The sequence below is a fragment of the Ochotona princeps genome, chromosome 6 (genome assembly GCF_030435755.1).
Source record: "Ochotona princeps isolate mOchPri1 chromosome 6, mOchPri1.hap1, whole genome shotgun sequence".
Taxonomy (NCBI): domain Eukaryota; kingdom Metazoa; phylum Chordata; class Mammalia; order Lagomorpha; family Ochotonidae; genus Ochotona; species Ochotona princeps.
In genome coordinates, this window is record NC_080837.1 from 64,706,247 (window position 1) to 64,726,157 (window position 19,911).

At 38.1% G+C, this 19,911-nt stretch overlaps 1 protein-coding gene across 1 annotated transcript in view; it reads right to left on the reverse strand.

Moving 5' to 3' along the window:
- Window positions 1–19,911, reverse strand: part of MDGA2 (MAM domain containing glycosylphosphatidylinositol anchor 2) — a 687,915-nt gene that overhangs the window by 42,980 nt on the left and 625,024 nt on the right. Inside the window, exon 10 of the mRNA XM_058666386.1 lies at window positions 13,216–13,364. Coding sequence (XP_058522369.1) covers window positions 13,216–13,364 — 149 coding nt within the window. The remainder of the gene's footprint in view (window positions 1–13,215; window positions 13,365–19,911) is intronic.

Genomic DNA, 19,911 nt, shown 5'->3' on the forward strand with positions numbered 1-19,911 from the left:
TCAGACACAAATTTTTCCCAATTAGGATAGATACATGGATACTCATACAGAGGAAGCATACAGAAATCTAAATAAGCATGATTAGAACAGATCCTAACCATGACACATTATGGAATGATTAACATGTTGATTCAACAAGAAGTTCTAACCAGTAAATGTATATATACCCAATATTATAGCACTCAGTTTTACAAAACAAACATTCATGGGTGTGAAGCATTTATAACCTCCAACACAGTAACAGCATTGACACAAGGCTTTTTATCAATAGACAGATCAAACACATAAAAGATGAACAAAGGAAAAATAAAGCTAATCTACGTTCTACACCAAAGTGCTTAGTAGATAGCTACAGAGCATTCCAACCTCCTGCAGAGGGATACACATCCCCTTTATCACTACATGCGACAGCTTCTGTGATAGGCCATAGTCAAGATCATTAAACAAATCTCAATAAATTAGAACACAAATTATTTTTTGGCCAACAATACAATGAAGTTAAAGTTAACAACAAAAAATCTCCGAAAGAAAATGCATGGAGAATGAACAATGAATGTAGTGGGTCACAGAGTAAATGCACACAGAAATTAAAAAGTTTTTGAAAAGTAAAAACATATCAAGACTTACAATACACCAAAAGCAGTATAAAAAACACTTAAAAGCAAAAATGCCAAAATAAAAAAATACCAAAGGTATCAAATAAGTGTTCCAAAAATACATCACAAGGACTTAGAAAAGCAAGAATGAACCAAGCCCCAAATCATTACCAGAAAAAAAGAATGAACTTTGAGAAAGATAAAATTTTAAACAAAAATGCATAAAAACCAGTATAATAAACATGAGTCAGTTTCTGAAAACAAAACAATAAAAACCTACTAAATAGCTGTCTCAACAGCAGCAGCAACAAACTGTGAGAAGACCCTAACTAATAAAATCACAGATGAAAAACAAGATATTACAACAGATCTGAATGACTCAAAGAATGATTAGGAATTATTATAAACAACTATATACCAACAGATTGTAAAACTCTAGAAAGGTGGATAAATTTCTGGAGTCATATTATTTATGAAGATAGAGGCATGAAGACTCAGAAAAACTCAACAGAGCAAATAGTAAGGCTGAGATTAAGTCAGTAATAAAGTTCTCTCAACAAAGAACGCCCACAACCAGGAGACTTTATTGCTAGGTTTCTACGAAATTTTCAAAGACCTAATACCAATTCTTCTTTAACGATCTTTAACGAATGAAAGGGAGAGAAGCTTTCCACACTCTGTGTGATTATCATTGTCTTAATCTAAAAACCAATGATACAAAAAAAGGTAACTGTGCACCAATAGCTCCAATGAACAGATTCAACAATTCCCAAGAGAACACAATCTCATTGACTCCAACGACACATCAAGTAGATTGTCCAACTTATCAGTAGGATTTATTTCAGTGGTATAAATTTCCAACATATGCAAATTAATATACGATGCATGACATCAATGAAATAAAAGATAAAAAAAAGCACAGAATGATCTCAACTCATGCAGAAAAGGCATTTGATAAATTATAACACCATTTCCCAATCAAAAACAAATTTAAAAAATTGTTGCAGCAGGAAAATAACTCAACACAGTTGCAGCAAAATATGACAGACACACAGCCAGCATCATACTAGATATGAAAAAGATGAGATTATTTCTACTACAATCACAAAGCTGAAGAAGACACTGTCATCACCATCATTCAGTACAGTTCTGGAAGTTTTAGCCAGAACCATTAGGCAAGAAGAAATCCAAGGCTACAAGGTAGAAAGCAACAGGTCACATCATCCTCACATGCAGACAACGTGATTCTTTTTTCTTAGGGGAACAGGACAATTTCACAAAGTGACATCAATAGCAAAACATCAATAGCACCAGACGTGAAAGAGGTGTACAACAAAAACAGTAAAACGTTAATGAAAAAAGTGTAAGTAAAATGAAATACAGAGAAACAGAAACATCATCCATGGTCAAATAACAGATGTAATGTATCAAAATTTCAATAGTGTCCCAAAGCAACTTACACATTCATTGTTATGCCAAACAAAGCACCAAGGAGATTCCTAACACACGTAAAAATAAACACAATCAGAAAATTCATATGGAAATGCAGATCCCCAATAGCCAAAACAATCAGTGTTTACAAAACCAAAATCTGCAAACAACCATGGTCTCCAAAATGAGATGGATAAAGAAAATGTGGTATATACACACACTATGGAATATTATTCAGCCATAAAAAGGCAATTCTACCATTTACAGCAAAATGGACTCAACCAAAGGACATCAAGTAAAGTGAAATATGAGCAGGATTCAGAAAGACAAACATTTTCTCCCTAATATGTGAGAGCTAAAAATTTAAAATACAAACAAAAATAAAAAAGAAATGTCTGTATCAATGCTACTATTTACACTGTTTTGTAAAACTGTGTTTTATGCCTTTGTCAACTAGGGGTTTAGAATGTTACACTACTAGTCATAATGATATGTGATTACTTAAAAATTTAGTGTGTATGGATGAAATGGGCATTTTTCCATTCAATTATTGTTCATAACCATTGTCTGTATTCCCCTAAATGAAAGTGTCTTTGTCAGGCTTCTAATTCGATGATGTATTAAGCCTTTTTTTTTTAACCATGATTTAATTTGTTACTGAAAACTAAAAATGGAGAAAGGGAGAAGTGAGGAATCAGAGGGAAAGAGCTGGTAAGACCATTATGTTCTCATAACTTGTCTACAAGTCACACTGAATCTTAACATTAACCAAAAATCAAAATTTAAAATAAAATAAACTGAAAACTAACATGTATGCATTACAGTGTCAAATTTCAAGACATATTACAAGTTCATTATAATCAAAACAATCTGGTACAGGCGCAAAACAGACAATCCTAAAATGAATCCACACCCTGCCCCCCAACCAGCTCATCTGGGGCAAATGAGTTCAATCACTCCCTGGAGAAAGGGCAGTGTCTTCAAGAAACAGCACTGGGAAAGGCAGATATCCTCACACAAAAGTTAGAAACAAGACTCTCTGGGGCTAAGGTCCTCGCCTTGAACGCCCCGGGATCCCATATGGGTGCCGGTTCTAATCCCGGCAGCTCCACTTCCCATCCAGCTCCCTGCTTGTGGCCTGGGAAAGCAGTCGAGGATGGCCCAATGCTTTGGGACCCTGTACCCATGTGGGAGACCCAGAAGAGGTTCCTGGTTCCCAGCTTCTGTTCGGCACAGCACCGGCCGTTGTGGCTCACTTGGGGAGTGAATCATCGGATGGAAGATCTTCCTCTCTGTATATCTGACTTTGTAATAAAAATACATAAATCTTTTTTTTAAAAAAAAAAGAAACAAGACTCTTTGCCTGCAAGCTACACAAAGTCAACAGACAACGGATTCAAGATCTATACTGAAACTGTAAAAATAGGATTTTACTAAAAAGAAGAAAATAAAAATATAGAAAAAAACATGACAAGACCCTGGAAGCCCAAGTCCTCAAAGCAAAAAACAAGAACCAGCATATGAAGCTAAGTACTGTTTTAAGGCAAAATAAACACCTAACAAAGTGAATAGGCAACCAACAAAATGCCAGAACATAATTTCTAACTGTATGTGTCCTAGAAAGGATTAGTATTCAGTCTACCAGGAGCTCAATATAAATTATCCAGGTAAGAAGTGGGCAAAGGATGTGAACATCATTTTCAATGGATAAAACACAAATGGCCAAAAGACACATGAAAATACTGATCTGCATAACTAGCCATTAAGGAAATTCATGATGATACAAGAGGTTATCAACTCACTTCACTTAGTATGCTGTTATCCAAACACACACGCACACACGTGCTTGAGAAAAAGGTACTCTAATGCATTTGGTGGGAATGTAGATTGGTACACCATTATGGAAAACAGTAGGGATATTCTGAAAACTAAAAACAGATCAAACCCAAGGCCTAGCTATCACACTCCTGAAAATACATCCAAGGAAAATGAAATCAATGTGAAAGATTTACTCACAATACCATGTTCTAGCAACTCAGTTCCTACTGTCGAAGAACACAGAACCAATCTAGATGCTCATCAACACATCACAGATTAAAGAAAATATGCCTAGGCCTGGTGTGACAGCCTAGTGGCTAAATCCTTGCCTTGCATGAGCCAGGATCCCATATGGATGCTGGATCGTATTCTGGCTACTCTGCTTCCTGCCCGGCTCCCTGTTTGTGGCTTGGGAAAGCAGTAGAGGATGCCTCAAAAGCTTGGACACATGGAAGAAGCTCCTGGCTTCTGGTTTTGGACTGGCTCAGCTCTGGCCACTATAACTTCTTGGGGAGTGAACCAGTGGATGAAAGATCTGCCTGCCTTCTTCTCTCTGTAAATCTGATTTTCCAATGAAAAATAAATAAATCTTTTTCAAAAAGAAAAAATGGAGAAGGGAAAACAGTGAGAACTCTGGATACTAATACGGTTTCATTCTAATTTGGGTGTCGGCTATGGGTACCCTAAAACAACAAAAAAAATCTAGTTATTTGGACATTTGTGTTCATTTTTTGGTATGTTTACATTTTTACTATGTTTACATTTTACTATGTTTACATTTTTACAGATTCACTGGAACATAAAACAAACTAGATGGATACATTAACTCATTAAATTTACAAGATTCCTGCACATAGTCTTTTTAGCTTATATTTACATTGAAACAGTTCCATTAAACACGTGTCTGTCATCTCAGTAATGATTCTTTTCTCTCCTGAATATAAACAATTGTATTCAAAAATATATTCTTGACATGTAGAAGTGAGACAAGCATAAGTTTGACATAGCAGTCTCTAAAAACAGCAGGCACGTGAAGAGGACATCTGTCTCCATTCCTGCCTGTCTTCTCCCTCACTTCTCCCAATCCATTTAATCGTCACATCCAGAGGATCTGCTCTGTGTGTGTGTGTGTGTGTGTGTGTGTGTGTGTGTGTATTATACTTTTTTTTAACCAACTGCCAAGGCAACATTATACTGGGAATAGCAGCATTTCATCTGATGTACAACAACAGGCTTTACTCCATGTGAGCTTCTTATGACCATGTGCTGATTCGAACACCTGCTTCGATATTCTCAGGATCTTTCCACTTCTCATTACATCGTTCAACTTCTTCGGAACACTTCTAAAGACCGTTCATGCACTTTGTCCCTCATATCGCTAAACTGATATCTTCCCTTCTCTTCTTAAAATGTGATCCGAATCTATCACATTATTTTCAGTTTTCCAGAATCATCATCTCTGTGTCCAGCACAGGTTGACTGCATTTCTGCCCCCTGATAGAGGTAACCCCTATTCATTATCCAGGTAGCAGCTAGCGCGTCCTCTGTCACCATTTCTGACTTGGCAGAGTGACCTCAGGACTCACCACACTTCACATGCTACCCGTCATATTAGCCTGTAATGGCTTAGTTCACTAACCATCACCCTGGTTTAAGCCGAGGACAAGCCCTATCATTTCACTCCTGCACCACAGCCCCTTTGCCAAGTGAAAGGTGACAGGTCATCTCCTCTCAGTGCACAATTTGCTAAGTGCATGCATGAGTTCTGCCTTTTATTGCTGATGTCCTTATACATAACACATATGAGCATCTTCATTAAAGTCTAGCCCAATTTTGTCAACTCTCATTTACGGAAAAATAAAGCCTCTAATTCCACATTTCTACCTTTTTATTATTAAGCAGATTTGAAGACATTTGTTGGAAAGATAACAAATGGGTAGACTGGTACAGTTCTTCAAAATAAGAGTTCTTGCATGCCTGCCCAACCCCATCTGTGATCAAACCCATCAATGCATTAGTCATAGATGTAACAATGAAATACAAAGTTTCAGCATAAAACTTTTGATTTTGAGTCATGATGGTCCCAACTCTCCATTCCAGCTTCTTGCTAACACACTCCCTGGGAGGCAAGAAGTGATGCCTTAAGGGCTTGCTGACAGGCCTGGGCACGGAAGAGTTCCCAGCTTCGGGGAACTGGGGACCTTGGAGGAGCAAAGCAGGGATGGGCGGAATCTGTCTCTGTCTTACTATTTCCTTTGCATTACAAACAGATAGAATTTGAAACAATTCTATTGAAAAATTCTCCTTTCTGCTATAGTCCCAGTGTCAGTGACTGGCCTGCTGCGTGTCTGGTGAGTGAAGGGATGCCGGTCTAAGATTTTGATAACACTACTGATGATGATTTTAAACTATTCAAAGAATTCATATTATTGATCGTGTTTACAGAGCTGCCCCTGCGCTAGAATTAAAAAAAAAAAAAAAAACCCTCATGTCAAATGGTTTGTCCAAAGATCTCTATCGACACAATCTAATGGGCAGAAGCCGAGCACATACACAATTCCATTTTCATTTCTATCTTATCTTTCCACTCTCTCAGCATGTTCAGACTGTGCTAGAGAGAGTAATCCTTGGGTGAGCCAGCGGACAGAAGATCTTCCTCTCTGTATTTCCATTTTTCTGTATATCTGTCTTTCCAATAAAATAAATAAATCTTTAAAAATGTTTAAATTTTACATTTTAATGAGTGCTTCATTTACCTTTGGTTAATGATTACAGTTTGAGCATAAAGTTAAGAAATAAATACATAAATCTAAAAGGTTTTATCTTAGCATTCTCCTAACTGACTACCTGTCAGACTTAACTGCTCCCAAATCTAATTCTGTGGTACTTTGTTTATATTTCTGTTATATTTACTGTAACAGGACATCAAGGACAACCATATATTTTGAAATGCCTATTTTTAATATGTTTTAGGATAGGAATCAGGCAACTAATGTTTAGTAAGCAATAACATATCTTACTTTCCAAAGACCACCAAAAGTCATACTCCTTGTAAGCCTATATGGCAAAATAAAAAAGGAAAAACACAGGAAACTGTAAAATCTTTAGTAGAAATTACAAATGTGTATATTTAAACTTGCTGTAATGATATTGATACTGTTTGGTATCTGAGGTTAAGTTAGAAAAATTTTGCTTACTTCTTAATCCCTTAGACACCATGAAAAGCAAACATTCAAATAACTCTTTTCTCTTCTTGTTAAGCAACAAATGAAGCAAGTGATTGGAGACAAGTTGCTAGCTAATAAACAATTGCTTAACTGACCCTGACAGGAAAACATAAGGACATTAGGATTTTGAAAAGTTTTTTTTCAAATTAGTGTTTTGGCTTCATACTTCTTCATATTTCTTCTTTTTAACTTTCCTAAAATAGTGATTCCAGGGTTTCAGTGCTTTACCCTAAATACTGTGGAGTGTTTTCTATAAGTACATAAGTCAATACTAAAAATTTAAGGCAATGTTCCTCATCATATTTAAGTATTGACCATATATTTTAATAAAAACTCCAATACTACTGGCAAACTAAATGAAATGCTGGGTTCATTTTTTTTTAAACATCTCTATCCATTCTGAGTTTAATAATAGCAATAATTCTATAATCCTATTTAAAAACAGGAATAAAGTCCCTAATGTTTATGAATGTAAAATAAATTACGTTCTATAAACTGAATTTGTTGTTACAGAATCAAATTTGTTTTCCAAGCATTAAAAAAATACACTGAGGGCCCGGCTCGGTAGCCTAGCAGCTAAGGTCCTCGCCTTGCACATAGCACACACCAAGATCCCACGTGGGCTACAGACTGTGTCCTGGCAGCCATGCTTCCCATCCAGCTCCCTGCTTGTGGCCTGGGAAAGCAGTCAAGGACGGCCCAAAGCCTTGGGACCCTGCACCTCTGCGGGAGACAAAGATGATGCTCCTGGCTCCTGGCTCCTGGCTTTGGATTGGCTCAGCACCAGCTTTTGTGGTCACTTGGGAAGTGAATCAGCAGATGGAAGATCTTTGTCTCTCCTCCTCTCTGTATATCTGATTTCCAATAAAAATAAAAAAATCTTTTAGAAAAATACGCTGCAGTGTTGCATAATGAAAGCCATTTTTGATATTAAAAAGGCAATAATTTATTCTAGATAACCTAGGCATTTTGAGGGTAGAAGAAATGAGTTAGACCTAATTGTATGATAGTTAGACCTAAATGTAGGATAAATATTAAGACTCCAGAATCATAAAATGTCTAATGCTGATTAATCATCCCTTGAAGGAAATTTCATCTTAAACAACATTAGTGATTTAGGTAAACTTCCATCCTTTTGTTAGCTTCAATCCTTCTCAAGTTTACATGGTACTTATATTCAATATATCCTAAAGTTCCCTGATTTAAGGTTCGGAGATAGTTCAGGGGATGAGAAGCACCATGTGCATGTAATGTTAAATTTCCATTAAAAAGAAACTAAAGCAGGGATTTTAAAGCAATTTAACTTTTTAAAAGCAGGTATCTTATTGTACTTTAAGACAACACCAATGTGCGAATGTACATGCTTGGAAATAAAAGAACTCATCCTTATGACAATATGGAGAAATAAATTTACATTAGTTCTTGCGTTTTTCTATTATTAAAAAGGTACTTTTCCTAAAAGACTGTGAATTTCATTGTATTTAAGATGCCTTTTCCCTCTAATCCCGATTATAAGTGCATCTTCAAAAGAATTGCTGGTTCATTTCCTATATAAAGGTTTTTTTTTTTTCATGTAAAGGTTGCAAACAATGAATCCAGCAACGGGAAGAAGGAACGCGCACACGTGTTCTCTCCCTGCCTACATAATACCTACACACATCACCTTCCGCTTCACGCAGGAAGAATGGCATCAAACAGGAGTCTTTCCTTAAGATTAATGAATTCATTCTACTATTCCATGATACAGTTCGAGAGGTCTGGGACCTTCCCCCTAAGATATACCAAAGTTTCTCTTTCTTGGGAATAGATAAAATCTGAAAAATATTACCAACTGCAAAAAATCACCATAAAAAAGGCATCCACCCAAAATATTTATCACCCAATAGAAATGAAATTACTAAGAAAAAAACAAGAACACAATAACCCAAATCAGTCCCGAAAGGAATATTAAGGCAAGCAAATAATTAGAATCAAATATTGAGTAATGGAAATCTGTGTTTTCTGGACCACGGTTTACAACAGCAGAAACAGTTCTCTGCCTAGGTAAGAATACACATCTCACAGAACCCCAAAACAAAGGATGAGCAGCTGTCACACTGATCGCATCAAGAAAGCTTGACACTGAGATTGCAAGTGCAAAAGAAAAACATACATCAGCAAAACCCGCCTTGTAAGAGCGTTGAAACCAAACTAAGACATAAGAAAAAGGGTCTAGAAAATCATTGTTGAAGATCATGGCTGGATGTAACAGACTTTAGGTAGCACAGTAAATAACACTTAAAAAGTGCAAAAAACAAAATAAGTGAAACAATGTTTAAAATCGGATAAAAAGCTCTTGACATATATGCTTTTAAAAATCCTCCCACATCCTGGCAGACGATGATAAGAAATGCTGAAGATGTCTGTGCAAGAACTGTCTTGCACAAGAACACCCTGCAGGTTAGGTAGCTGGGATGCATATTCCCCTCCAGGCTACAGTTGCCTGATAAGTAACATTATCTCAATACACAGGATAGGAACTTGGGTTCAGATGTGCTCAAACACATGACTGAGGTCATACAGCTAAAAAAAATTGGTGGAGTTAATGGCTAGGCTTGGAATTCAGGTTTATCCGCATTTATTATAACAAAACATGGTAGCAAAATCTATACACACATAATTATAAAGATGTAGAAGAAACATGCTGAAGGTTAGTTCACAGGGAACAATACAGTAACTTGATAGTGTGAACAACCATATAATTCTTATGAAAAGTGTAGAACCAGATAGTTCTTACGATTACGAACTATAAACATGGGGGCTGGCATGCTAGCAACCTAACCAACCCTCCATCCGTGGCACCTGCATCCTTGCAGCGGCAGCTTCACATCTCAGTTTCTCCCCTCCTGAGCCAGTTCCCAGCTCATGGCCTAGGAAAGCAGTGGGGGTGGCTGAAGTGAGCCAGTTCCCAGCTCATGGCCTAGGAAAGCAGTGGGGGTGGCTGAAGTGAGCCAGTTCCCAGCTCATGGCCTAGGAAAGCAGTGGGGGTGGCTGAAGTGAGCCAGTTCCCAGCTCATGGCCTAGGAAAGCAGTGGGGGGTGGCTGAAGGCCTTGGGCACTTGTACCTATGCCGCACACCCAGAAGCAGCTCCTGGCTGTGGACTGGTTTGGTTCTGGCTGTTGTGGCCACTGGGGAGTGAATCAGAGTATGGAGGCACATTCTGTCTGTCTCTCTCCCCAGCCCTCTGCAAAACAAATACATCTTAAAACACAAACAAAAACTGTAAAAATGGGAATTTAGAAATGATGCCCATGTATTGAAGGGCAAATTTCAGGTCAGCAATGTCACTGGAAAATACTATATCTGCCCTAAGAGAAGTATTTTGACTTGAAGAATGTAACAGAGATACAGAGTAGGAACAAAGATGTTTGAGGCACAGCAGAGAAAAAGAAGGGTCTGAGTGAATTTTGCCCTCAATTCTGCCAGCTGATCATGTCAGTTACCAAGAGACCGTGAAAACACAGTTGGAAAAGGACATGAGAAACTTCAACTCCTGTAACTGCAAATGAACATACAACCAGAACACAGTAAATGGCACCCACTGAAATCAATCTTGCAAATAACAATTTGCTCTTGACCCCTTAGAATATATATATATATATACATGTATATATATTAAAGATGAATATGAATAACCAAATAATGTGGCAAGAAATCTAGAAAACAAACAAAAATTCTTAAGACGTTTCAAATACAAAAATTTAAAAACACTAGATGCCGCAAGAAAAAAAAAAGCCTAAAGCCCATCTATGGGGAAGATGGTGTCACTGGTAAGCCGGTTTATTGTTGCTTTCACCTTCTAGGATCAAGTCAGAGCATCCAACTTGTACTGTGGATTTAGGATTTCCTCCAATCTACCTAAAGACAAATGGATGGGACACTCTGACGTGCCGCGACCAGCGACTTGGGAGCAACCTGCTGTCAGTCCCGCGCCACTGTGAAGGGCCCCCTTGCTTTTCTGAAACCATGGAACAGGAAGGAGGACACTACGAAGTTTCCGATATATCTCCTTTTGAGTGATTAGCTCACAAACACTTCTATTCTAAAACTGTGAGCAAGAGAGAGAAACCATGGTTTGAAGACAGAACTGCTGAATGGACTGTCGGGAGTTCAGCCTTGGCCAAGCCAATTTTGTGCTTTTTCCTGTTCCTAACCAAGATGCTGCTAGTGTTATTTAAAGCAGAACCCACGTTTTGCAAATCAGATGATGATACACAATTGTTACAGCTGACTCCATTACAATCAAGCATGTCATCAGAGACACCTGGCGTGCTAAACAGCCGAGCAGACGCTAACCAGAAACAAAGCAAACAATGTAAAGATCCACATTTAAATTTAAAATATTTCATTTTACAAACCTGAACACAAGCCTATGCGGCGAGGCCTGATTTTGTTACAATTACAAACAAGTTCCTTTCACAGCAACAGTTCCAGAGAACTGATCACTTCAGAGATTCCCCGTATTCAAAGGTAATCACAAAACCAAACGACACCAAAAGGGAATAGCTTCCAGGCTGGCGAGGAGCGCCCAATCATGGACTTTCGCTATTCTCAGAAACAGGCCCCGTGCCCAAGTAGACTGTCTGGCGGAGGGAATCAAAGCCAGCTGCGTGGACAAGATAACTCACTCTCAGAGAACCCATGGAGGGAGCAAGTGCCAGTTGGCAGGGGGTGTCTCAGATCACCAGTCCCTCAGGGAGCTTACCGGGGCCAGGGTCCGCGCCGCTGCCTGGTTCACAGCACACTGAGGAAGAGGAGTTACAGGAAAGCAGGAGCTCTCCAGGCGGAAGGGGAGGGCCCTTCCTGCACACCCACCCAGCCCTGCCTGATGATGGCTCAACAGCTAAATCCACCCAGCCTCTGATTTGCAGCAGCAGCAGCTTTGCGAGATCTTTGTGGGCCAGTTAGAAAACCCAAACCCAAAACCACGCCACTCTTTATTCCTCATCTGAATGCCAAGACACCCTGGCCAGGGGTTCCCATAGGGGATATCCTCCTGTCAACTTCTGTTTCCAGGGTGTGCCCCAGTGGGGCACAGCACCCCTGTCACCCAGGGGGCTGTGAGCCACGTCTTCAGTGGGACACTTGAAACACAGCCCATTAGCGGAAACCATGTAGCTCTTGCACAGACAAATGGGAAGTAAGCCGCCTTAAAAATACCTTTGCAAGTCGTACCTGGATTGGCTCTATTATTAAGACATGGTGGTGTTACTGGGGGAGTCTGCTTTAGGCTCTCCTCTGCTTTGACAACGAAGTCTTCTCCCTCAACATACGAGTAACTCTTGAACTTCATCAATGTGTTAATATGTATTAGTCAACGGCTTGCCTAGCTCTGTGTTTTCAGGAAGATTGATTTAAAAACTCCCAGATCACCCCCTGTCCGTAGCCAGGAAAGCAGTATTTGAAGACGGACTGCTGGAACTTGGATTTCTTTTGGCTCTGCCGTGAATAGGAAACTGACCATAACCTAAGGGAGTCTGGAGGTTGCCTAAGGCTGAGACCAACCCAGGCGGGCAGCACGGGCTGGGCAGCATCTCATCCACAATGACTTGGAAGCACCAGGTACCCTTCCCTACACAGTGGCTCATTTGAAAAAGATACACATTTTCGGGTCACCCATGGGGTGAGGGGGACTATTCCACGCTCTATCTGTTCACCTTGTACTATAGCATATTCTTTGCAAGACACATTAAAATAACATACACACGCTCTGTAGTTCTAGAATGTTCCAAAAATAATATTTAAAAAAAAATTATAGCTCCTCTGGAAACCACAAAATTACTTAGAAGATGTCGCTAAGTATGAGCGCATTTAAGTAAGTTCTTTTCATGGCATGCACCGTGTATCATCCCCCTAGCATACAGAGGAAAAGACACTTTAGAAGCCTCCCCTGGTGACACTTCGCCATGTCAGCTGTCACAGCGGGAAGAATGCAAGTTAACTTGGAACATTTGTCACTAATTCAGAGATGTTTATACGGCAGGCGATTATCTTTGATACAGGAAAAATACATTCCAGAATCCCTAAAAAATGATCAGAAAAACTGTAGCAAGCAGTCGTACACAAGGCTCACAGACAAAAGGAAAATATTAAACTGTCTCACCTGCCGAATCCCCAGTCGATAGGCAACGATCCGATCCACTGCATCGGGATTCATCTGCGTCCACTGCAGACTGTAGGAATACACGCGGTGTCTGTTCTGCCACACGGGATTGTAGGTATCATAGTAGAATTCCGGAGCATAAGCTTTGCCTGAAAACAGAAGGGGGCTTAGATGTGAAGGATGACATTGCTGTTTCAAGTGCACACATTCCGTTTGACCCTTTTAATTTTTTATTGGAAAGACGAAGAGAGGGAGGGAGAGACAGGACAGAGAGAGGGAGAAAAGGAAGTCTAGAACAAGGGGAGGGCGAGAGACCTTCCATCTGCTGGTTCACTCCTCAAATGGCCACAAGGGCTGGGGCTGAGCCGATCCAAGCCAGGAGACAGGAGTTTCTTCCAAGACTCCCATCTGCGTGTAGGGACTCAAGGACTGCAGCCACTCTCCTCTGCCTTCTCAGGCCAGAAACAGAGAGATGGATTGAGAGTGGAGCAGCTGGGGGATGAAGCCAAACCCATGTGTGATGCTGACACCAAAGGCAGAGGCTTGGCCTACTCTGCTGTGGCCCTGGCCCTAGCTGCTTCTTTTATTTTGATAGGTAATTTTGTAAAAATTAAAGAGCAAAGTCCAATTGAGAGGTTATCAATATCCTGAATGAAGGAATCATTGTCCAAAATCTGACAAAAATATGATGGTATCAAATCAACTTCCTGAGAAAGAACTGGTTAAGACCATTCTGAATTACAGTTGCAGCAAAGATTTTAAATATCATAGAATAAATGTAACCAAGAATGTGAAAGATCATCATAAAATAAATTATAAAACTTTAAAGAAAATGAAGACATAAAAAAATGGAAAAAAGTCTTCCCTGCTCACAGAATCAAAGAATTAAAATAAAATTGCTTATACTGTCCAAAGCAATGTATGGATTCAATATGATCATAATCGAAATACCAAAGACATTGTTCTTAGATACAGGGAAAAAAACCCTAAAATCCATAGGGAAATACAAGAGCCCAAAGCTAAGGCAAACATAATTAATAAAAAATAAATGTGGAGGCACCACAAGACCAAATTTTAAGACATACTACCCGGCAATTATACAACAAAAGAGCCTAGTACTGGCAAACACACGCCAGCCAACCAAACAAACATACAGAACAATGCAACAGAATAGAAACCACAGAAATTAATGGACACATTAGTGGACTAACTAAGCTTTGCTAATAAAGTAAAAGCATTCCCAGGAGAAATGACTGTCTCTTCAGCAAACGGTGTCAGGGAATTTGGTTCTCTGGATGCAAACGAGACCCTCTCCCCTATACATAATACAAACATCATCTCAACATGGATCAAGGATCTAAACCTAAGACCCAAACCCATCAAATTATCACAGGGAAAACTCTGTAAGCCGTTGACATAAGCAAACTTCTTGGATAAGATCCTGGAAGATAAAGCAATAAAAGCGGAAATGGAGAAACGGGATTACATAAAATAGTCAGCTTCTTCACTGAGAAGGAAACCATATATGAAGAGGCAACCAAAAACAATCGGAGAAAATATTTGCAAAATATGCAGCTAGAGCTCACGAAACTCAACAACAAAACAAACATGAAGAAACAAAGGTCATGAGCAGCTATTTTGTCAAAGAACACAATACAAATGGCCAATAGAAGCATGAAAAAATGCTCAGAATCACTAGCCATTGGGGAAATGCAAGCAAATAAGTTTCACCTCATCTCAGAGTGGCTGTCAGCCAATAATCAAAAACCAACAAATGCTCACAAAGATGTGGAGAGGAAGGTCCCTTAATATACTGCTGATAGAAAAATCTAGTACAACCATTATGGAAGAGTCTGGAGATCCAGTAGAAATCTGAAAGATCTTACAAAAGCACCAGCCACCCTATCACTAGGAATTTATGCAAAGGAGATGAAATCAGCATATGAAAGGAGGATATGTGTCCTTATTCCCTATTTTTATAATAGCTCAATTCACAATAGCTATGATATGGAATCAACCTAGATGCCCATCCACATGAGACTGGGTTAAGAAAATGAGTACGTATATACAATAGAACACTATTCAACCATAAAAAAAAATAATGAAATCCCATCTGTTACAACAAAATGGATGCAGCTAGCAATCATTATGCTTAATGGAATAAGACAACAAAAGTCATAAGATTTTTCTGATACGTTGTAACTAATACACAGTTAAAAAAAGCAACTAAATATACAAGAGAGAAACTGAGATCTTTTTTTTTTTTAAAGGAGTATTTGTTTTTATGGGAAAGTCAGATTTACAGAGGGAAGGAGGGAAAGATCTTCTCTCTGCTGGTTTACTTCCCAAGTGGCTGCAATGGCCATAGCTGAGCGGATCCGAAGCCAGGAACCAGGAGCCTCTTCCAGGTCTTGCATTACAGGTGCAGAGTCCCAAGGCTTTGGGCTGTCCTTGACTGCTTTCCCAGGCCACAATCAGGGAGCTGGATGGTAACTGGGGCAGCCAGGACTTACGGGATCCAGGTGCAAGCAAGGCGAGGACTTCAGCCACTGGACTGCCATGCTGGGGCCAAAACTGAGATCTTAGGATCTGATTACTGCTGTAGCCCTCATGTATATCACTACGGAACAGTGACTTTCTCCTTTACTCGCTTAGCCCTGTGGCTAGCAGCACATTTAGCCTGTGATTATAAAGTGTACTGAATTTATGTTATTGTAAAGTTAAAAGTAAAAAAGAACAAAGAATAGGATTATGGAAGAATGGGAAAGGGAGGGGCCAGAGGCAGGGCCAAGGACAGGGGCAGGAAGGAAGGGAAATATGTGTACGTTCTTTGCATTGTATCTATGAAATTCATCTGTTAAATAAAGTAAAATTTCTTGAAATGGAACAGGGAAAGTGAATTTAGTAGTAGCTAAGACAAAGAGGAAGTGGTTTTGATGGAAGTAACCATCTATCACCCACAAATGACCTTTTATCTACAAATGAAGTAACGCAGTGCTTAGATGAATAATGTAAAAATCCCAGAGTGATTTACTGGAGAATGGAACTGACATTGAATTGCAAAGCTAAGAGCCTAGTGTTATGTCTTTTTTTCATGTAGGTTTTGGGGCTGCTTTTGTTGTTTAGCCTAGGGAAAAACACAAGGAATACTAGATTTAGTTCTAAGAAACATTTTCTTAATAACAGAATAGAATCCCAACCAGAGGCTATTCAGCACAGATAAGAAATGTCTGTAAAAGGTGGCTAAATGGAATTTTTTTGAGTTGATAACACATGCTAGAGAAAGAAAATCAGGCTAGGTGTCAAAAGACCTATAACATAAAATGCACACCAACGATTTCTGTTACAGGGATATAATGTTTTGACTTCAAAACCTTCTAATTTGGACTTAGCATCCTTGTAGTCTCTGAATACAGAATGGCTTGCCTGCATATACTATGGATCTCTCTTCATCAGAGGTCTTTAGCAAGGATGAGTCGAGTCCCTGTATGCAAGACAGATATCTTGGAATAAACTGTATAATGCTCTGAAATGTATGCCTAACATCAAACTGAATTTGATACTTTAACATATTTTATACTAAATATGACTCTTACATATGTTATGTATGCAGTAGTAGATACAAATTATCATTTTGAATAAATATTTGTTTCAAGCAGTATTATAGTCAAGTACAAATTCATCTATAAGGGTGGGCCCAGGAATCTATATATTTTACAAACATTTTGTTTTATTCCAATACAAGGCATATAGATTATACACTGCGGAATTCTTTAAAGAGGCTAAAATGACCCCTAACTCTGTATAACAGAAGATATCAAAACTAACTCAAACACAGAGGATCTCCTTGGTCCTTTCTCATCGTGAGGCTGTTTGCAGTACCAGGTTTTCTTGAACAACACTGAGAAAGGTCACAGAATGAGATTTTAGCAAATGAGGACAGAATTAAGAGCAAACCATATTCTAGACATTTCAGTAAATACAAATTCTAGAACAGTTGACTTTGAATGGACTAATGAAAGAAAGGATTTGCTGCATGTCACCACCGCGAATGGCTGTAAATCCAGGAAGCTTGTTTATCTAAGTGAAAACTTCTAAGGTTACTGAAATTATCTGACCTTGCAGTTTTAAAAGGAACCTTACGACCTTGTTAATAATGCAAATTTGTTCATCAAGATCTATTTTCGAGTAATGAAAACGATAAAATTCAATCTAATTTGCATTTAAATATTCCAAATAAGTAAAATTACTTTAAAATTCCAGCATCATTTTTGTATTTAATAACCACACACTACTATAAAAGCTTTTTAAAAATGTTATGTTTTCCTCAGATTATTTTTTATTTTGACTTTTAAAAGTTTTAATTTTACATCAGTTTTCTCTTCGACAATTCAGTGTGATTTGCAGATCTAATTTTAAGAACATAATGATAGTTGGACACTTCCTGCATGACTGACCACTAACATTAAGTCTTCCTAAGTTCAACACTTTTCCAAAGCGGAGTGCATATCCCACAGGGCACCATTCCTGCTTTTGGTCCTACCCAACACTGAACCAGAAAATCATTCTTAAATTCATTTTGTGTATTCTGTGTTTGACACAAACCAGAGAAATCATACTAAATATATCTCCAGTTCATCCATTTTGGTGTAAAACACAGATTTCATGGAGTTATGACTGAGTAGTATTCTGTCATATAAATATACCTCATATTCTTTATCTAGTCATCAGTTGAGGACATATGGCTTGACTCCAAATCTTGGGAATCAAGCTGCTATGAACATAAGAACACAAACAGCTCTTTAATATGCTGATTTCATTTCCTTTGGGTAAATTCCAAGGAATGGAATGGCTGGGTCATATGATGGAGATCTGTTTTTAGATTTCTGAGAAATCTCTATAGTGTGTTCAATAAGGGTTGTAACTTTTATTGATTGAATCTATGTAATGGATTTTCATAGAACACTGGATTAGAAAACCTTTAGGCATCATTCCAAAGTCTTATAGATACAAACTTCAGGAAGGAGTGGTGATAATGATAACAATATAGTAAATGACATATCAGTCATCAAATTTAATAAGACTCGACAGATTTTTTTTAACTTTGATTCAAGAATTTTTAAAAAAGGAACCAGCATTGTGTTACAGTAAGTTAAGCTTCTGCCTGCAACACTGGCATCCCATATCTGTATCAGATTGAGTGCTGGCCGTTCTGTTTCTGATCCAGTTCCCTACTGGTGTGCCTGGGAAAGCAACAGAAGATGGCCCAAAGCTCAGAGATCCTGCCACACATGTGGAAGACCTTGATGGAGCTTCAGGCTCGTGGCTTTGGCCTAGCACACTCTCGGTTTTTACAGCTATTTGGTGAGTGAATAAACAGAAGGAACGTCTTTCACTATCTTGTAATTACAGGTGAGAATGATGTTAGATAAATACATTATTACTAGTAAAAAGCACTGAGCTGATCAGAAATAATTTTGAATAGTTATAACTGAAAAGATATGTTTGCTGATTCAGAACAAACCTTAAAAAACCTTAAAAAAGATTTTAACTAAGAAACAAACCTAAAACTTAAGCCTACATACACTTACTTTTTGTCTAATCTCAGAACCAATCATAATATTGTTTATATATTCATTCACAAGTGGTACACAGTAATACCACTAATTTAAGCTTGGACAGACAAATAGGGCATCTGCTGGCTGAACAGAGAAAAAATTCAAAATATGTATTTTTCCTGTTATATTTTAAATATTTATGTTCTTATATCAGCAAGCATTCTAAGAAATTTTTCACCCCCTTTCACAGTCTAGCTTTTTTTTTTACAACATTGTTTCAGTATAAATCTTTTTCAATGCACTGACCTAGAAATACATTTACAATATAAACTGGAAATCATTTTAATATGCATTATAGATAGTAATATATGGGGCTTATATTTTAAAATATTCTTAAAATACACAGGAACATGTTATGGGTTCAAAATATTACACAGAATTATATAAAAGTACAGGCATTCTACCTTACAGTAAGCTTTATGGAAATGATTAAATGAGGGTTGAAAACACAACCTTATGCATAAAGCTTAGCTGTAAACAGAAGAAAATGATCCATATAAAGAAAGCTTGCAATGTGTTCAGCCATATGAATTAATTTGAATAAAATCAATAAAAGTTTTCTAATAAAAATAAACACAAAATATGCAATTGTAGTCTAGACCACATATATTTCTTGAAGCAACTACGATTTTGGAATGTAATCTTAAAGAATATAATCTAAAACAAAGGAGATAAATTTGCTTTATAAAAATATTTGTAGGATGCTTTTGCACACATAAGGGATATCTGCTAAGTTTTTCCATTTGTAAAAGAAGAAGTAAATAGCTGCCATGCTGTTTTATTATGAGGTACTATATCTAGATAAAATAAAATCAAGTCTTCCCATCAAAGAAAAGCCCAAGATCAGGTGGATTTGCTCCTGAAGTCTATGACCCACTTTAAGAACTAATGTTGAGTTTTAAATTACTCTAAAAAATAAAAAAAGAGGGGTACTGGACATAGGGAACAAGCTGTTGCTTGTAACAGCAGCGACGTTAGCATGCTAGATGAGTGCCAGTGTGAGTCCCGATTATTCCAGTCCCAGGCAGTTCCCTCTAATGTGCCCAGGAACACAGCAGGGGATTGCTCAAGGGCTTTG